Genomic DNA, 16,066 nt, shown 5'->3' on the forward strand with positions numbered 1-16,066 from the left:
GCCCCCCAGCCCCACTCCCCAATGCATTTGTTCTCTGCAAAAGGCGTGGGTTGTGTAATCAAATTAGACTTCCAAGCTAAAGTCTAGATGTTCTTTCCAGCATCCATGTTACTATGCAGTTACTTAGAATGTTATGCTTTACTGCATCTGGTTAAGTAAAGCAACATCTAGAAGCTTGTTAGAGTAATCCACTCGGCTTATCCTTTACTGAAATAAATTGCTTACCAGGACCGAGATGCCAACTCACGATCAGTTTTTTTCTTGAGTTGCACTAACACTCCTAATAAATCCTCTACTGTAGATTGCACATTTCAAAGCTAAAATGGGAATAGTTGGTTGGCCCTAACCTTGGGTCTACCATCACAGCAGGCTCAGGGTTGCCAGTAGCAACATAGGGTTCACATGCTTATTGATATACTGCATGAACATTTTCTAAGGTAGAATGAAGAACCACATTGCTACAACAAGTAGGGTATTATGTCTTCATAGTTTTTCAATCTTAGAATTTTCAGTGGAGGCAAATCATACAAGCGGTTGGGTTGCTATCAATCTCAGTCGATCCACATGTTGTAATAATGCAATTCAAATTAACACCAACTTCAGTGAGATTTATTCAGCAGTTTGCAGTCCTTGTGCCCAATGAACTACTTCCTGAGCTACAGTAGGATCATCTCTGTAGGGGGCTGTGATGCTAGGGATTTTAGCTGACATATGAGGAGACTGCAATGTATAGCTCTCCGAGTCCCCACTCCCCAGCCAAAAAAACATTTCCAACTGGAGAGCTCAAAACCACTACCTTACAGATTAAATAGTTTGAAACTATGAAAGGTTACTTCAAAAGATGAGAGAATAAGCCACCATAATCAGTAAACTCATGAAAGAATTACTGGTGAAGTTGCGAATGGATTACGTTTAGCTACCATTTGATCTGTTGAGACTCTAGGGAAGGGTAATAACTGGGGAAGAAGGGGTGTGATACCTGTGAGGCCACTAATCTATGATATGTTTTCAGAAATATCCCCTCTGGAGTTACGAAGGGAGTATTCAGGCATGATGAACTGCTGGTCTTTTAATTGGAGGATCTCCTCTAAAGATGAGAGGCTAGTAGTGTATGCACATCTCTACATTGAGAGCTGTATTTCTTTCTGAGGCCAACTGGTAAAGACAAAAAAATCTCATTTGTAGGACTATGTTAAATAATCCACACCTGGCATCTAAAAAGCAAAATATGGTACTTGCGAACACATCCTCCAGAAAAAAGATTTTCCATCTAAGTGGCCATTTTTATTTTATATAGTGCTCAAGCTTGTGAAATGAACCTATATTTAAGCACAAATAATTACTTTGCCGATTAAAAGATGGACACAGTTTGGAATGGTGGGCAGTTCTAGATACAGTGGCATGGCTACAAGCACAAAATAGTCAGGTGGTGAGGTCTGGATTCAACCTAAAGTCGTTTATTGTTTCAGAGCGAAGTAATTAACCTCTCGCCTGTATCTCTATGCAAAGGGGTCTTCTTTGATCAAGTAAATGGCTGGGTTTTAAAAGTGAAAACAACGCCAGCGTTGACATCCAGGTTGAAGACAAACCTTCATTCCACATTCCTCTGCTTAAATACATACAGTGCTTTTCTTGCAACACACAGTGTCTGTTTCATTTTTACAGAAACTTTGTTGAACTTCTATTCAAACTCAAAATGTCATCAAGGTCCTAAACAGTGGGCGGGTAATAATGTGTAATAGTGCCTCTTTACATGTAACGGAGATCCCATGCAGTACGTTTTCAAACCGCCAAGTGAGGATTCCTGCACACCATTAATGTCACCAGTTCCCTGAGACAGCAGACTCCACCGTGTAAAACAAAGACTGCACATTGGCAAACTCCCCTATTTGTCAATTCTTCTAGTGCAGCACCAGAAGAGATCAATGGAATTTGCTTTTCATTCCACTATTACTTTCCAGTCATATTTTATAAAAGTTAAATAAAAGCAGTTATTTTCCCATATAATGGGATGTCAGAGGCTGTACACCGTGATCTTGATGTCCGTTTCACCAAAAATATTCACCAGTATATCAGAGACTTTCTCCCACTGCAGTCCGTCGAGTCCACATCCGATCCTAAAAGACAAGAAAGGGACATTTACCCATGGCTTTACAATTTCAAAGGAGTTCTTGAGGTCACCTGTTTGTATGAATTTAGTCATTTGGAATGAAGCTAAATGAAGAGTACGGTGATGATTTACATGGATCCAAAAAGTAAATACAATACCAGTGTAAGAGTGTATTAGCTAAATCAGACACTGACCTTACTCACATTCCCACCCTTGATGACTCAAATGAGCTTCACCAGCAATGTCTTCTACTACTTCACCTAATACTAGTCTAAAAGACATGAGATCATCCATATTGCTAGCTTAATATTGGAGTATTCCAGCGTTTATGCTCTCCATTTTAAAACTCTACTTGAAGCTCCTTAGAAACCTACTCACTGAGAACACCAAAAACAAATCACTAATACACCAATATCACTTAAGCACACATGAAACTCACTTCTGCTCTCAAGCACTGCCTTCAAGCCATTCAGATCTAGAGGCTTGAAGATCAACCCTCCCGACTGAAATCCTCCCGCTAAAACCCATCAAGACTAAATTCTTTCTACTTGTTAACAACAAACAACTACTCCAACCTGGATGGCTTTAGCCCTTAATTTACAACCAATCTCAAGTGACTCGGATTTATGCTCGAAACCGACTACTTTTTCTCTCTCAAGGAACACATGGACAAGATGAAAACAGCCTTGTACCAGCTCTCCTTCTTTCGAAAGTGAAACTAAAACTCCCTGATAACGACTTCAGAACTGCTCCAATCACTCATACTCTAGCATCAGGATAAAGGCAGCCATTTTCTCCAGCCTGGCAGACAACAAAATGCCCAGCCAGAAAATAATTTTAACTGCTGCAGCGTCCCTCATCAAGGGCTTGGAGAAAATCAAAACAGGACTACGGATGTGCTTGCCTAGCAGACTGCGGGCGCCAGTCTGAGTGAGATCTGCCTGCGATGCTTAAAAGGGTGCGGAGGGAGCACATAAACAAAACGGAGACTGAAGCAGACGGGTACACCGGCTTGCAGCTCGCTCAGAGGCTCCGGAAGCGGATGCAGAGACATGGAGGAGAGGTGCCAGACTGCTGAAGGACTAGGGCAGGCCCTGCTGAAAGCACCGTGGGGCCGAAGCTGAAACAAGCTGACGATTGGCACCTGGAAAATGTACGGGTGCCGTGCAGCGAGGGGCTGTCTACTGGGCCCCGGGAGAAGACTTGGTGCAGATAGACCAGAAGGCGCTGTCAGCTGCACACCCCCTCTGAGTGAATTCAGGGCCTGACTACCGGATCAGCTGTGGTAGCCCTAGATAGTGGAATACTTGCTGGCCACCTGACTTTGGCAACCAGAGATTGTCCGTGGCGGCATAACCGATCCAGGCCTAAGGGAGACCTTTTGTGCATGGGAGCTGGTGCGTGATGACAGACAGAGACGGTGAGGAGGATGCTGCTAAGGCCCCGGGGACAGTAACTGTCGATGTGTCACTGTGGAGGCCGGTGGGCGCAGAAAGAAGGGGCCCCTCCATCCTGATACCCTAATGTAGGGCCGGACTTCTGCATGACTGGATGTCAATCCGGGTGAGGCCCGTGAAGCTGTGCTGCAAAGTACAAAACAGGAGCTGTAAGAGGTGCCCCTGCCTACAAAACTGGCAAATGGCTGACCCCACCACGCCACTAACAGAGGTACGAGGAGCGACTGGTTGTGCTGTGGGAGAGTGCCCAGCCCATGCACTGGAGCAGTGGAGTTGGGTAGAGCAATTAAAAAAGACACCCCTGGAGTATGGTAGTAGAACCGCAACAAAGACAGGGCCCATCCGGCCCCTAAGGACAACAGAGAGAGCTGAATGACACATGGACAGTGGGATGGGTATACCCTTGGGCGCTCAACTACAGGCTCCGGAATTGATTAGTGTCCCGGGGTTGGTGTGCTGGTCTCCACGAGCCAGATTACAGATGGGCTGCTGCCGGTGGGAGTTGGACCCTAAGAAAACATTACCAATCATGGTAAAGGACACGCTGGAAAGGGAAGCCCAGGCCAATAAGATAGTAAACTACAGCCAAACTGTGCCAGTAGCTGACAAATCTGGAGATGAATCAGCATAAGACTCGAGATATCGTACTGTGGAGCAGCCGGCCCACAACCTGTCCCTGTCTGACTTGATGGAGGCCATCAAGAGCTACAAAACGGAGTTAGCCACCAGGATTGACTGGGTTGCCATCGATGTTAACCTCCTGAGGATGGATCTGAAGAAAGTAGCAGAACAGGTGACAGTAAGGGAGGAGAATGTAGGTGAACTACAGCGGGAGGCCACCACCATGCAGGAAACTGTGTCTTCATTGCAGAAGATGATGGTACGACTGGAAAAAGAAGATTCCGAAGGGAGCTCGAGGAGGAGCAACCTGCATAATGTGGGATTTCCAGAGAATGAGGAAGGGAAGTCTGCAAAATTATTCCTGTGAGAATGGACTACAACTACCATGGTCCCACAGAGACTGTCAAAATTCTTTACAATTGAAATGGCCCACCGGGCGCTGGCTCCTCTGTCGTGGCCTGGTGTACCGCCGCATGCAATCATCACCAGCCTATTCAATTTCAGGGACCAGGATGCCATCCTGCAACACGTATGAATACAGTGTCCTCCGAAACTTGAGGGGCAGTTGAAAACCATATATGGAAGTCATGAAGCGACTGAGGGACCTTAATCTGAGGTACAGCCTCATGGGTCCGTCGAAACTACGAGGACAGAAAATTGTTGTTCTTCAGCGTGGGCAAAGCGAGTGGCTGGGTGGACTCGCTGATTCGTCAGGAAACCACACAAAAGGGCATGGCAACCAGCAGCATGAAGCCATTCGGCCTGCTTTTGGAATAGTCAAGACAAAGACTCAGACGTATTGGGCCTGACAGGATGGACTGTTTGACCTGATGGCACCCTCGTGGACACTGATGTAGTGCCAGACTCCCAGGACTCATTTCATGAGCTGTGGAGCAATCCTGGATCAGGCACTGACAACTCAGATGGGGGACTGGCCTCAAGGAAGATTAGTGTAACCTGAGTAAAGACAAGGTAATAAGGAGGTGGAGTAGGCTGTGTGACACTGAGGTGACAAGCGAGGCTAGTGATAAACCAGAGTGCCTCTAAGGCTGAGGATATAGAGACTTTTCCAGTGGAGGGAGTCGGGCCTTGATTTTTGGATGTTTTTGCTTATGGCACTGGTCTATAAATTGTAAAAGAGGTAGAGTAAAAGATGAGAAGCATCGACTGACTGTATACTATGTATTAAACATTGGACTGGCAGGAGCAGTAGGGACAAAGGGGTGCAGGCGTTTAGGGAACTGCTTGAGTGCTAAAGCCTCGCAGCGCCCTTTGCATACGGGCCTCTAGTGAAGCATAGAGTTATTAAGTTAAGAGACTTGGGGGCATATTTACAAAGAAGAGACGGAGTGCGGCATTACCCTTCTTGGCTTAACGCCGCACTCTGCCACTTCTGAAACACAGGCCCGGATTTACAACAATACAGTGCATCCCCGTGTTTCCCCTTGCGCTGGAGCTAATTTCAGCTGCCTTGCGCCAACACAGGCACCCTTGCACCATAGTGCAAGGCTGCCTGCGTTGTGGGAATGATTATTTTCTACAGGAAGGTGTCGCTTCCTGCACATAAACAATAATAAATGCTGATTTGTAACTTCTGTGTGTGCTGCTTTGTGCAGCACACACAGAAGTTGCAACTCGTCATTTTTAAAATGAGTATTTATGTGCAGGAAGGGACACCTTCCTGCACATAAACAATAATGCATGTCGTTTTGCTGTTTTTATGTGTGCTGCACAGTGCAGCACACATTAAAACAGCAAAAAGGAGGAGAAATAAAGCATTTCTCCTCGTTGCACCCTGTTAAGACAAGGTTTTCCCTGGTCTCAATTTTGGTGCTGCCCCATATTTATGCCACTCTTGTAAATAGGAAGCAGCATCTAAATCAATGGAGGTTGCGGCGGAACGCCCACTGCAACACTCATTGCCCACCCTTTTCACGCTAAGTATAGCGTGAAAGGGTGTCATATTTACAAGGCAACGTTAGGCCACCTTAAAAGGCTTAACGCTGCCTTGTAAATAAGGCGAAGCCAGTATTGCCACCAAAACGTCAACAAGAGTTACCTTCTTGTGGTGATAGGAGCATGTAAATATGCCCCTTGGCTTAAACTGTACTCCAAACTAATGAGAATGGGGTGGGAAATCCAAGTTCACATTCAGCCTCCTGTCATGCAGGGCGAGTTAACTTTACTGCTCAAAGGGGGTGAAGGGCGTTGGGAAGGTATTATGTTTTGACAGTTTTGGGGAAAAACAAGCTGCTCATCTGAGTGGAAGCTCTAGTGTCAGATGCTTTGGGGCCCTGAGAGTCTGATGTATGCCTGCATGCCTGGAAGGTCTGGTATGGACAGGAATCCGACACAGAAGGATAATGTATTGAAACTTATGACATGGAATGTCAGGGGCTTGGCCTAGTTGGAGAAACGACACAGAGTGTAAGCCTACCTGAAATGCTATCATGTATCTGTTGTGCTCCTACGGGAGCAAAAAGAACAATTGATGGACAGAATGCAGAACAATGTCATACGTTCATCTCAGTACAGAGATCTGGGCCTAAATCCATAGTTTTTTTGCTCACCATGCCATTCCAGTTTGGACCCAGCCATATGCAAATCAGTCTTGAACCTGCGCCCAATGGGAACAGTCCAACCCCAACTGCCAGGCCAGTTCCTCCCTGGACTGGAAACAAGCATCCTAAGACCGGTTTTGGGCTTTCAGCCCTCATCAGCTAAGGCAGCTTGACTCCAGTGGCATGGAGAGCACGGGACCCACGTCTGTGCATACCCGTCTCACTCAGGGTGACAAATGCAAAAAAAAACAATTGATGGACAGAATGCAGAACAATGTCATACATTCATCCCAGTATAGAGATCTGGGCCTAAATCCATCGTTTTTTTGCTCACCATGCCATTCCAGTTTGGACCAAGCCATATGCAAATCAGTCTTGACCCTGCGCCCAATGGGAACATTCCAGCCCGAACTGCCAGGCCAGGTCTTCACTGAACTGGAAACAAGCACCCTAGGACCGGTTACGGGCTTTCAGCCCTCATCAGCTAGGATAGCTTGACTCCAGTGGCATGGAGAGCACGGGACCCAAGTCTGGGCATACCCGTCCCACTCAGGGTGACAAATGCAAAAGGTAAAGATATTTCCTATTACTTGTATCGTCCGGACTAGCCCGGGTGGTAAAGTTATTTCCTATTCCACTCCCCACTATTGATGTGCCTAGGGAAGGTATGTAACCGCCCAGTGGTTCCGCTTTGGCGTCTTCGAGCAGAAGCATTAACAGGCCCCCTTGCTCCCCCATATATAAAGCTATAGCGAGAAAAATATTCCCACTAATTCAACGAAAATTGGAGAGCTTCGGAAGTAGGGCACTCAACTGGAATGCAATGGAAGTGGTACTTAGAGGGCCGACAGGATCACACTTGAGTGTAATGGAAAGGGAGCTTCCCTATCACCCACGGAAGCTTGTGGAATGGCAACAAACCCGTAACAAACTTTTAGATAACTGGCGTAGACTGGAGAAACACACATACACGGCACACTGTCAGAGGCTAAAATAGAGGGAGATAAAACCGAGGCAAAGGTAGCATGCTTAGTTAGGCAACAAGAGACCTGTGACCCGGTGATGGTGCTACAGGATGAAAATGGGACCGTAGCCAACACCCAGCTTCTGATAAATGAGGCATTTCGGGCCCATCTTGGCAAGATATACGTTGATTTGAAGGGAGGAATCGGGGGATCACAGAGCTGCCTTCTTGGCACAGATAGAACTCCCAAGGCTAGTGGAAAAGGATCGTGCCTCCATGGATGAGCCCATTACTCGTGAAGAACTCCTGGCTGCGCTGCAACAGCTAAAAACCGTGAAAACGCCAAAGGGCGATGGTCTCCTGGCTAAATTCAAAGTATGCGGACACAATAGTTGAGAAAGTACTGGAGGTATATAAAGATTAGATTCTGGAGGGACCTTCATCTGTCTCTGATGGGTAGCATTTGTGAAGATGGTGATGCTCCCTAGGTGTCTGTATGTGGTGCAGGCACGCTCTACGAGAACCCCCAGCGCTACTTCGCCAAGCTAGATAATTTGATCATAGACTTACAATGGGCTAATAAGAGGAAACAAATAGGACTATCCATGCTTGAACAAACCTGGGTGCGAGGTGGAATTGAGATTCCCAACATAGAACTATCTACTATACGTTGGCTCACTTACAGCACGCAGTCCACTGGCTAGACACAGCGGACAAATGGTAAAAGAGTCTCTTGAAGGGATCAGACGATAGCCAAATGTTCCATGAACTGCTTAGGTATGTCATGCGCTGAGAGAGATATATATGTGTTTTGTAAGATAACCTTTTGTATTGTGATAAAAATAAATAAGTCAGTTCAGCTGAATTGCGTTTGTGACAATTTGGGGTACGAAAGCGGTGTATGAATTAATCTACGAAAGATATGTGCTGTTTTATTTGGAATTTTCATCTCTCTAATCTCGTGGAATGAGTCTGTGATAATAAGAAACTGATTTCTTAAGTGCGTTCCAAGTGAAAAAGAGGAAACTTAGCCACCAATTCCTTTTACTGGGCCTGCTGCATGCGATCCTGCACATTGTCATAAAGTGGATGAGTGAAGAGAAAAGGAGGGAGAGCATTCCAGTTCTTCGCTGCCAGATAGCTGAAAGACCGAGCTCCCATTCTGGCGCTATATATCTTAGGGACTTTGACCAGATGGCTCCCGGCTGATATGAGCTGGCGTGAGGGGGTAAACGGGGTGAGTAAGCCATGCAAATAGTTAGGGCCTTTGTCCTGTAAACTAAGGTGGCTGATGCATAGAGCTTTAAAAAGACTCTTTTCCCGACTGGTAGCCAATGCAGGTCATCAAGAGCCTTCCCCATAGAAGCTCTCCTGGGTAGTTTCAGAACCAGGCGGGCTGCCGCGTTCTGGATGCATTGCAGCCTATGAAGGCATTTTTTTGTTCCTCCTAGGTAAAGAACATTTCCATAGTCCAGCTGAGATGTTACTAAGGCATTGACCAGGGTTTTACTAGCTGGAGTGGGAAGAACATCCAGAATTTTCCGCATCATCTTTAAAATTCCCTGCCACCTTCCGGGTCTGAGCCTCAAACAATAGATTGGAATCTAACCATATTTCTAGGTTTTTAACCTGTTTATTCGGAATGGGTGTGGGGCCTAATGTCTGTGGCCACCATGCCGAGGACCAAATGGAGGGGGTTTTCCCCACCACCAGGATCTCCGTTTTACTACCATTTAATTTAAGGCAGTTGATTGTCATCCAGGAGACCAAATCCTTCAAGCACGAGGAGAATTTAGCGGCTGCTCCGTCAGAGGTGTGAGATAATGACACCACCAGTTGCGTGTCATCTGCATATGACACAATTTAATGTATTAATTTAAAGGTTTTATATAGCGCTGGCTAGACCCGGGGGTATCCGAGCGCTTTACAAGAGTATGAATAAAGTACAGGAATAGCACAATTGTTCATAACATGGAAATCAAAACAGATTAAAAAGGGCAGATAGCCTTCTGACATATGTAAATTGTATTTATTCTATCTACATACATGAAATGAATGCAGGTAAACATATTATGTACAGTAACACGAAAAGGAGCTTAATGGTGGGAGGAGTAGAACAAGTGGGAAATAGAAAGGATTATGGACCCAAATATTTTGTGAGCCGGTGCAGTTTGAGGTCTTTGTTAAAGCTGATGTAGGAGGGGTTACAACGCAGGTCTTTTGGGAGGGCATTCCAGATGTTAGGGGTGTTTCCAGAGAAAGTGCGAGATTGTGTGCTTTTCTTTTTTAACAGAGGTGGGATAAGGATGAGAGCATTGGTGCTTCTCAGAGGTCTGAAGCAGCCCTCTTTATTAAGTTCATTAGTGAGATACAACGGGGCATTTTGATGAAGGGCTTTGTACGTAATGCATGCAAACTTGTAGGAGGATCTGCCTTTGATGGGAAGCCATTTAGGGGCTTTAAGGGTAGGGGCGATGTGGTCAAAACGTTTGCAGTCGGAGATTAGCCAGGCCGCAAGGTTGAGCAGAGATTTGAGTGGACCTAGGTGAACTTTAGGAGTTCCGCAGAGCATAGCGATACCATAGTCCATTCTTGAGAGGACAAGAGATTGGACAACCGATTTAAAGTCGTCACTTGGAAGGAAGGGTTTCATTTTCTTAAGATGGCGGTGAGTGAAGAGTGCTCCTTTGGCCGAGTTTTTTATGTGGACATTACGAGTTAGGCAGTTGTCAATGGAGAAACCAAGGGATTTTACAGAGTTGGATAAGGAGAGCGGACAATTGAGGGCATTAAGATCAGAGATCCATGTTTGGATGGGTAGAGGATTGTGTTTTGGAGAGAAGAGAATGATTTCCGTTTTTTAGGGTTAAGTTTGAGATGATTGGAGTGGAACCAGGATTGGATCTTAGACAGGGTGTTGTTAAGATGCAGAACATCAGAGTGGGATTTAATCTTGTAATAAAGTTGTGTGTCATCTGCATAGAGGTGGTAGTTGATTCCAGCTTGTTTAAGAATGAGGGTGAGGAGTTCCATAAAGAGGTTAAAGAGAGAGGGATAAAGAATAGATCCCTAGGGGACACCTAGGGAGACAGGTGTAGGGTTAGAGAGGCAGTTGTAGATTTTGATTTGTTGTGTTATGTGTTGCGGAGGTAAGAGGAGAACCATTTGAGGATAGGACCATTGAGGCCAAAGCGAACTTTGAGCGCATTAAGTAGGGCAGGATGGTTAACTGTGTCAAAGGCGGCTGAGAGATCGCGGAGAATAAGTAAGCAGGTCTCGCCATTGTCAAGGGAGTGGTGGATGTCATCAACTATATTAAGTATAGCAGTTTCTGTACTGCAGCCTTTTTGGAAGCCGGATTGTAGGGAGTCCAGTAGGTCAAAAGTTTCAATGTGTTTGTCCAGTTGGAGTAGGGCACATTTTTCAAGGGCTTTAGAAAGCAGGGGGAGGTTGGAGATAGGGCGGAGATTGTTCAGGTCGTTAGGGTCGACATTGGGGTTTTTAAGAATGGGAGTGATTTGACAGAGATGGAGGGAGACAGGAACGCATCCAGAGGAAAGGGAGGAGTTGATGATAGTAGTTCAATAAGGGGTGATGATGTGCTTTAGCTCATGGACAAGGTTATAAGGGAGGGGGTCTTTAGTGTGAGAGGAAGGTTTGAGTTCAGAAATGATTTTAGAGACTTCAACCGCAGTTACGGAGTGGAACTTATATCAGGAGGCATTGTTTTTAAGTTGTGAATATGAGTGGCAGGATTCCGGAGGGGTAGAGGCAAGAAGGTGAGAGGAGTCGGGGGGGCGTTATTAGGGTGGGTGATTTAGAGGTAGAGTCAGCTGTAGGAAGGGAGTTGGGAGGGATCTTAGTTACAAGGAAGGATTGATCAATTTGGGTGATTTTATCTGAGAAGAAGTTTGCAATTTCTTCGCATCTTTCAGTTGAGGCCATCAATTTTGGTGGGGCAGAAGATGTTTGGTTTCGAACTATTTTGAACAGCTCTCTGGGTTTGTTTTTGGCCCGATCGGGTTGTGTGCGGAAGAAGGAGGCTTTTTCAGAGAAAATGTGTTTCTTGTAAGAGGATCGAGCGGATCTGAGGAGGGCAAGATAGGCAGGAGATGGGTGTTGTCTCCAAGTTCTTTCAGTTAGTCTAAGAGCATGTCTTTCTTTGTAGAGATTTGAATTGAACCACGATTTGGAAGGAATATTTCTCAGAGTTTTTAGTTTAGACGGAGCAATTTGGTCTAAGACATCAAAGACAGTTTTAGGTTGGTGGGGGGTTGTGAGAAGTTGGCCTGGTATATGATGTTCACTAGTTAAAGTGACCACCTTGTACCATGCCAAGCACCCCTTATGGTGTGGTTGTAAGTCAACCTTTTCGGACTAGCTGCCCTAGTGGTAGCGTAGGCTAAGCAGTCTTTGAGGCTAAACTCGTGAAGCGTGTTAAGCCAGCTGTTTTACCAAATGCAACCCCCGTTTATACCAATGAAAGGACACCACACAGATATATATTCAAAATATATATGTATTTATTTCTCAAAGTAACCCCTAGTCTCTTTATGAGCACAGGAGCACAAATCGTCAAACAAGATTACAGTAGAATACACAGAAGTTGCACTTTATATGGATAGGCCCTGGTGGCCGCTCGAACCATATACTAAAATAGTGGTATAAGTACCACGAACAGAAAAGGGAAAAGGCCTAGGGCCTCTAGAATCGCTGGGCCTACAAGGAGCTAACTTCAGTTAGTGACCAGGAGGTCCACGGGGTGCGTGTGCAGAGCAAATAGTCACACGCGTGCTCCCATAGGTTTTCAAAGGGTGCGTAAAAAGTACAAAGTTACTGCAAAAAGGATCTTCCGGATGGACTATGAACTCAAGATTGGAAACACAGACACTAGAGATGATTCTCTACACTTGGGCACCGGAGTGCCAGCTTTACCTCACCCACAGGAAGCGGGTGCATAGGTGTCGAAGTGCGTCGGGTTTCTTCTATCTGTTCAATGGAGCCTGTGGACAAAGATGCTGCAGGCGGTCGGTCCGGAAGGGATGCGGTGGATCCAAGGGTGGATCGGAGTTGTAGAAGACCTGTAAGCAGAGGGGACAGTGTTCACAGTCACTAGCCAGTGACCAGCGTGGCACCAGGTGGGTACCAGGCGATGTCGGGTGCAAACAGGAAGGAAGGTGCAGCTTGTCTCTGCAGCCACGTGGTCCCTGAAGGTCGACGACGTCCAGGAGTCGGTTCACGAGCTGTCCCACGCAGGCTCTCGCTGTCGGCGGTGTCGGCGACTTGATTGAAGCAAACAAGCCTTGGCAAAAGCAATTGTTGTGGAAAACGAAATAAGCTGATGGTTCTGACCAGCAAGGTCAGAGGGATTGCTCCTTTGGAGGGGAGCAAGGGCCAGTCTGGAGCAACCAGACCAGCGGTGTAGTTCTTGAAGTTCGTCGCCAAGATGGCCACTAGCCAGCGGGCCAGCAACCGGTTAGGCACGTAGAGTGGCAAAATGCAGAAGGGCCCCACGCAGATCGTGGAGATGCTGGAGGGCTCACCTTTGGTGCAGATGCTGCTCGAGGGTTGGGCTTCTCAGATCCCAAAGCACAACTTGGAGGGAGCCTCGGTTGTTGCACTTGCAGCTTGTCGTGGTCGTTTCAAGATGGCTGGCTCCACGTGTCTCGTTGCCTCCACGGGTCTCCTCTTTTCAGGGACTGTGGATCGGGCGGTGAGAGGTCTGGAGGTCCAGGTCTTGTCAGTCTCTGGGCTCGGGCTCCGGCGGGAGGCGGCGGCAAAGCAGACGTTGATTCGCTGGATGGTGCTTGCGTTAGCAAGGTGGTCACTCCCTGACCACAGGGGAGATTGGCTTCAGTCCTCTGTGCGGCAGAGCGTCGAAGTTCCTGTCTTCTTCTTCTTGTTAAGTTGATTCCAGGATGTCTGAAGTCTTAGGACACAGCTCCTACCTTTAAGCGGATTCTAGGGGCCGGACTACCTGCTAGGTCCCTCCCTAAGGGTGGGACCAGGAAGGGGGGTGGTTACACCCCCAATCCTTTGTCCAGCTCGCCCCAGGCCCGGGACTGGTGTGCCCCAGGACCGGATTGAACTGGCATATGCACCGAGGCTCCTTGTGAGCCTCAGGCATGTCTGGTTTCTTTCAAGCCCTACCTGACCAATACACAAAATCCTGTCTGGGGTGGTGCACGCACCTCCCCTGGCAGGAAACCCTTTGTCCACACCTCCCAAGCTGGAAGGACTCCCAGCAGCAGGAGGGCAGACTTGTGTCTGTGGTGGCAGCATCCATTTTGTGGAGCTGAGGCTATGTCTGATTTTACCCGGGTTTCAGGTACTGTACATGTCGTGTCCCTCTAGAAGGGTGGAATGCTAACCCCGTCGCCAGAATTGGCGAGGGGTTAGTATTCCAATTCGTATGACACCTTACTCGACATGTTTTGATAAAGCCAAACCAAAGATAGCATTTAACCGCGAGGTTCATAATGCACTTAAGAGTATATGGTATGACGATATCTGGAAACAGTAGAAGGAAGTGGTTCCGACCACTGCAGACAGGCTCAGCTCATGCCAGAGCACCATCTCACATGGAACCAAGCACTCTGCCTTCAGGATTGTTAAGGCCTGCCATAGGAGTGACTTATAGGTTAACATGTGTCCCATTTAAGGTTAGGTATAGGTATACTACGCCTAAGTAAGAGCTGGTTATACCAACTTACCCCAGCTGAGTGATCAGCCAGTTGTGTCAAATTTGTTAGGCCAAGCCTGGGGTGGCATAATACATGCTTCAGCCCCTGGCAGGCCTTAGATACACCAATGCCCTGGGTACCTAGTGTACACTGGTACAGGGGCTCACAGGGTGATCCAACCAATTGGGTATGTACCTAGGGTACATGGAGTCCATTTTAAAGAGAGAACAGCCAGGCTGAGATCCTGAATGGCAGGATCTCAGGCCAACTAAGTCGAAAAACCAGCTAGACACTAGGCAAAAATTTGGGGGTAACCATAGTCAGATATCCACCTTCCTACAGGGGTCCTTTCTGTATCACCACACATAAAGACACCGCTTAGTTATTTATATTGTTTTTATATTCCCCTCTCTCTACTGGTTTCCTGGGACCCCTCAGCTGGTCAAACCATGATTCCTTTTCATCCCCCCGTTCTTTTTTGCCCTGAGTCACTTCGTTCTGTTTCCACCTTTGGTTGATCCTCATCTCATTATCATATTTACATATCTCTTCATTTACGTTTTCGAGCCAAGCCGTTATCTTTCTTATTACCTAGTGCTTCAGCACATTCTTCTCATTATTTTTCGGCATTTGTATCCTTTTAAAAAAAAAAAATTTATACACATATATATTCTTTGCAGTTTCCTATTATTTTTGTTACTAGTGACAGCTTATCTATACAGTTTACGAGTCACCATCAGTCACACTAGTCTAAGATGTCTGACACCGGAGCTTACGCTTCAGTCCTCTTTCTATGTTTAACCTCGCTGTGCTTTATCAGAACCGTTTGGCACAGGGATAGCGGTATCCCTGTTTGCAGCAATGGCGTAGCGTTTGGTCCCCCCCCGTATCTTTTCAGGTAGGCGGCTTTACCCATGCCCTCATTATTGATATTATATCTTAATTTTTTGAACGTTGAGTTCACGAATGCCCTGTAATTATTGGTACCTTTTTGCATTTCCACAGAATATTATATGCCCGTAAGCTGTTTTACCATCAGTACGGTCACATTGATTCCACCGGTGAGCACACTTTGTATTGCGAGTGAGACACATCTCTCTTTTTTGAAGATAATTGCGTTTTTATTGAGATTATTTATTGTTCATTGCTTTTACAGCTTTCATTTACCATCCCATAAGAAGGTTATTCTTTATCCTTACGATCGGTGAGCCCCTATTTTGTGTCTCCCTCTGTCCACACGTGACAGCACAGTGTTACGTTTTTTGATTCTTTCTAATCCTACATGCTTTCCAGCTCACCCTTTGTTTGCCACATTTTCATCACTATACTTTTGATATTTGACTTATCACCATTGTATGCACCAGCAACCTATGCATAATCGTCCTTTCTGGTCCTAGTAGAGTCTCACCTCGTTTTCCTCATCTCCACACCGGTTCATTCATCACTATAGATGTTGCCACATTGAACACTGGATATCTATGTTACTCTAATGGTAAACCATGATCACGTGTTAACTTTGCGTTTTCACACTATGGTGCCCTCTTGGTGTCTGACAGACATTCACACATTTGTTTTAGTAAATGTGATATCTTTATTTCATAGGTTTTTCCTGAAGAAGGGATGCGCCAGTCCCAAAATGCATCGGGCATGATCTTAAAAACTTCAACTGT

At 46.2% G+C, this 16,066-nt stretch overlaps 1 protein-coding gene across 1 annotated transcript in view; it reads right to left on the bottom strand.

The window, feature by feature from the left end:
* Nucleotides 1-468: 468 nt before the first annotated feature.
* LOC146830628 (ADP-ribose glycohydrolase OARD1-like) overlaps nucleotides 469-16,066 on the bottom strand; it is a 60,173-nt gene continuing 44,575 nt past the window's right edge. Inside the window, exon 6 of the mRNA XM_085604809.1 lies at nucleotides 469-2,117. Within this exon, the coding sequence (XP_085460935.1) occupies nucleotides 2,015-2,117 (103 nt within the window). The 3' untranslated portion in view covers nucleotides 469-2,014. The remainder of the gene's footprint in view (nucleotides 2,118-16,066) is intronic.

This window comes from Triturus cristatus, chromosome 5_1 (assembly GCF_964204655.1).
Source record: "Triturus cristatus chromosome 5_1, aTriCri1.1, whole genome shotgun sequence".
Classification (NCBI taxonomy): Eukaryota; Metazoa; Chordata; class Amphibia; order Caudata; family Salamandridae; genus Triturus; species Triturus cristatus.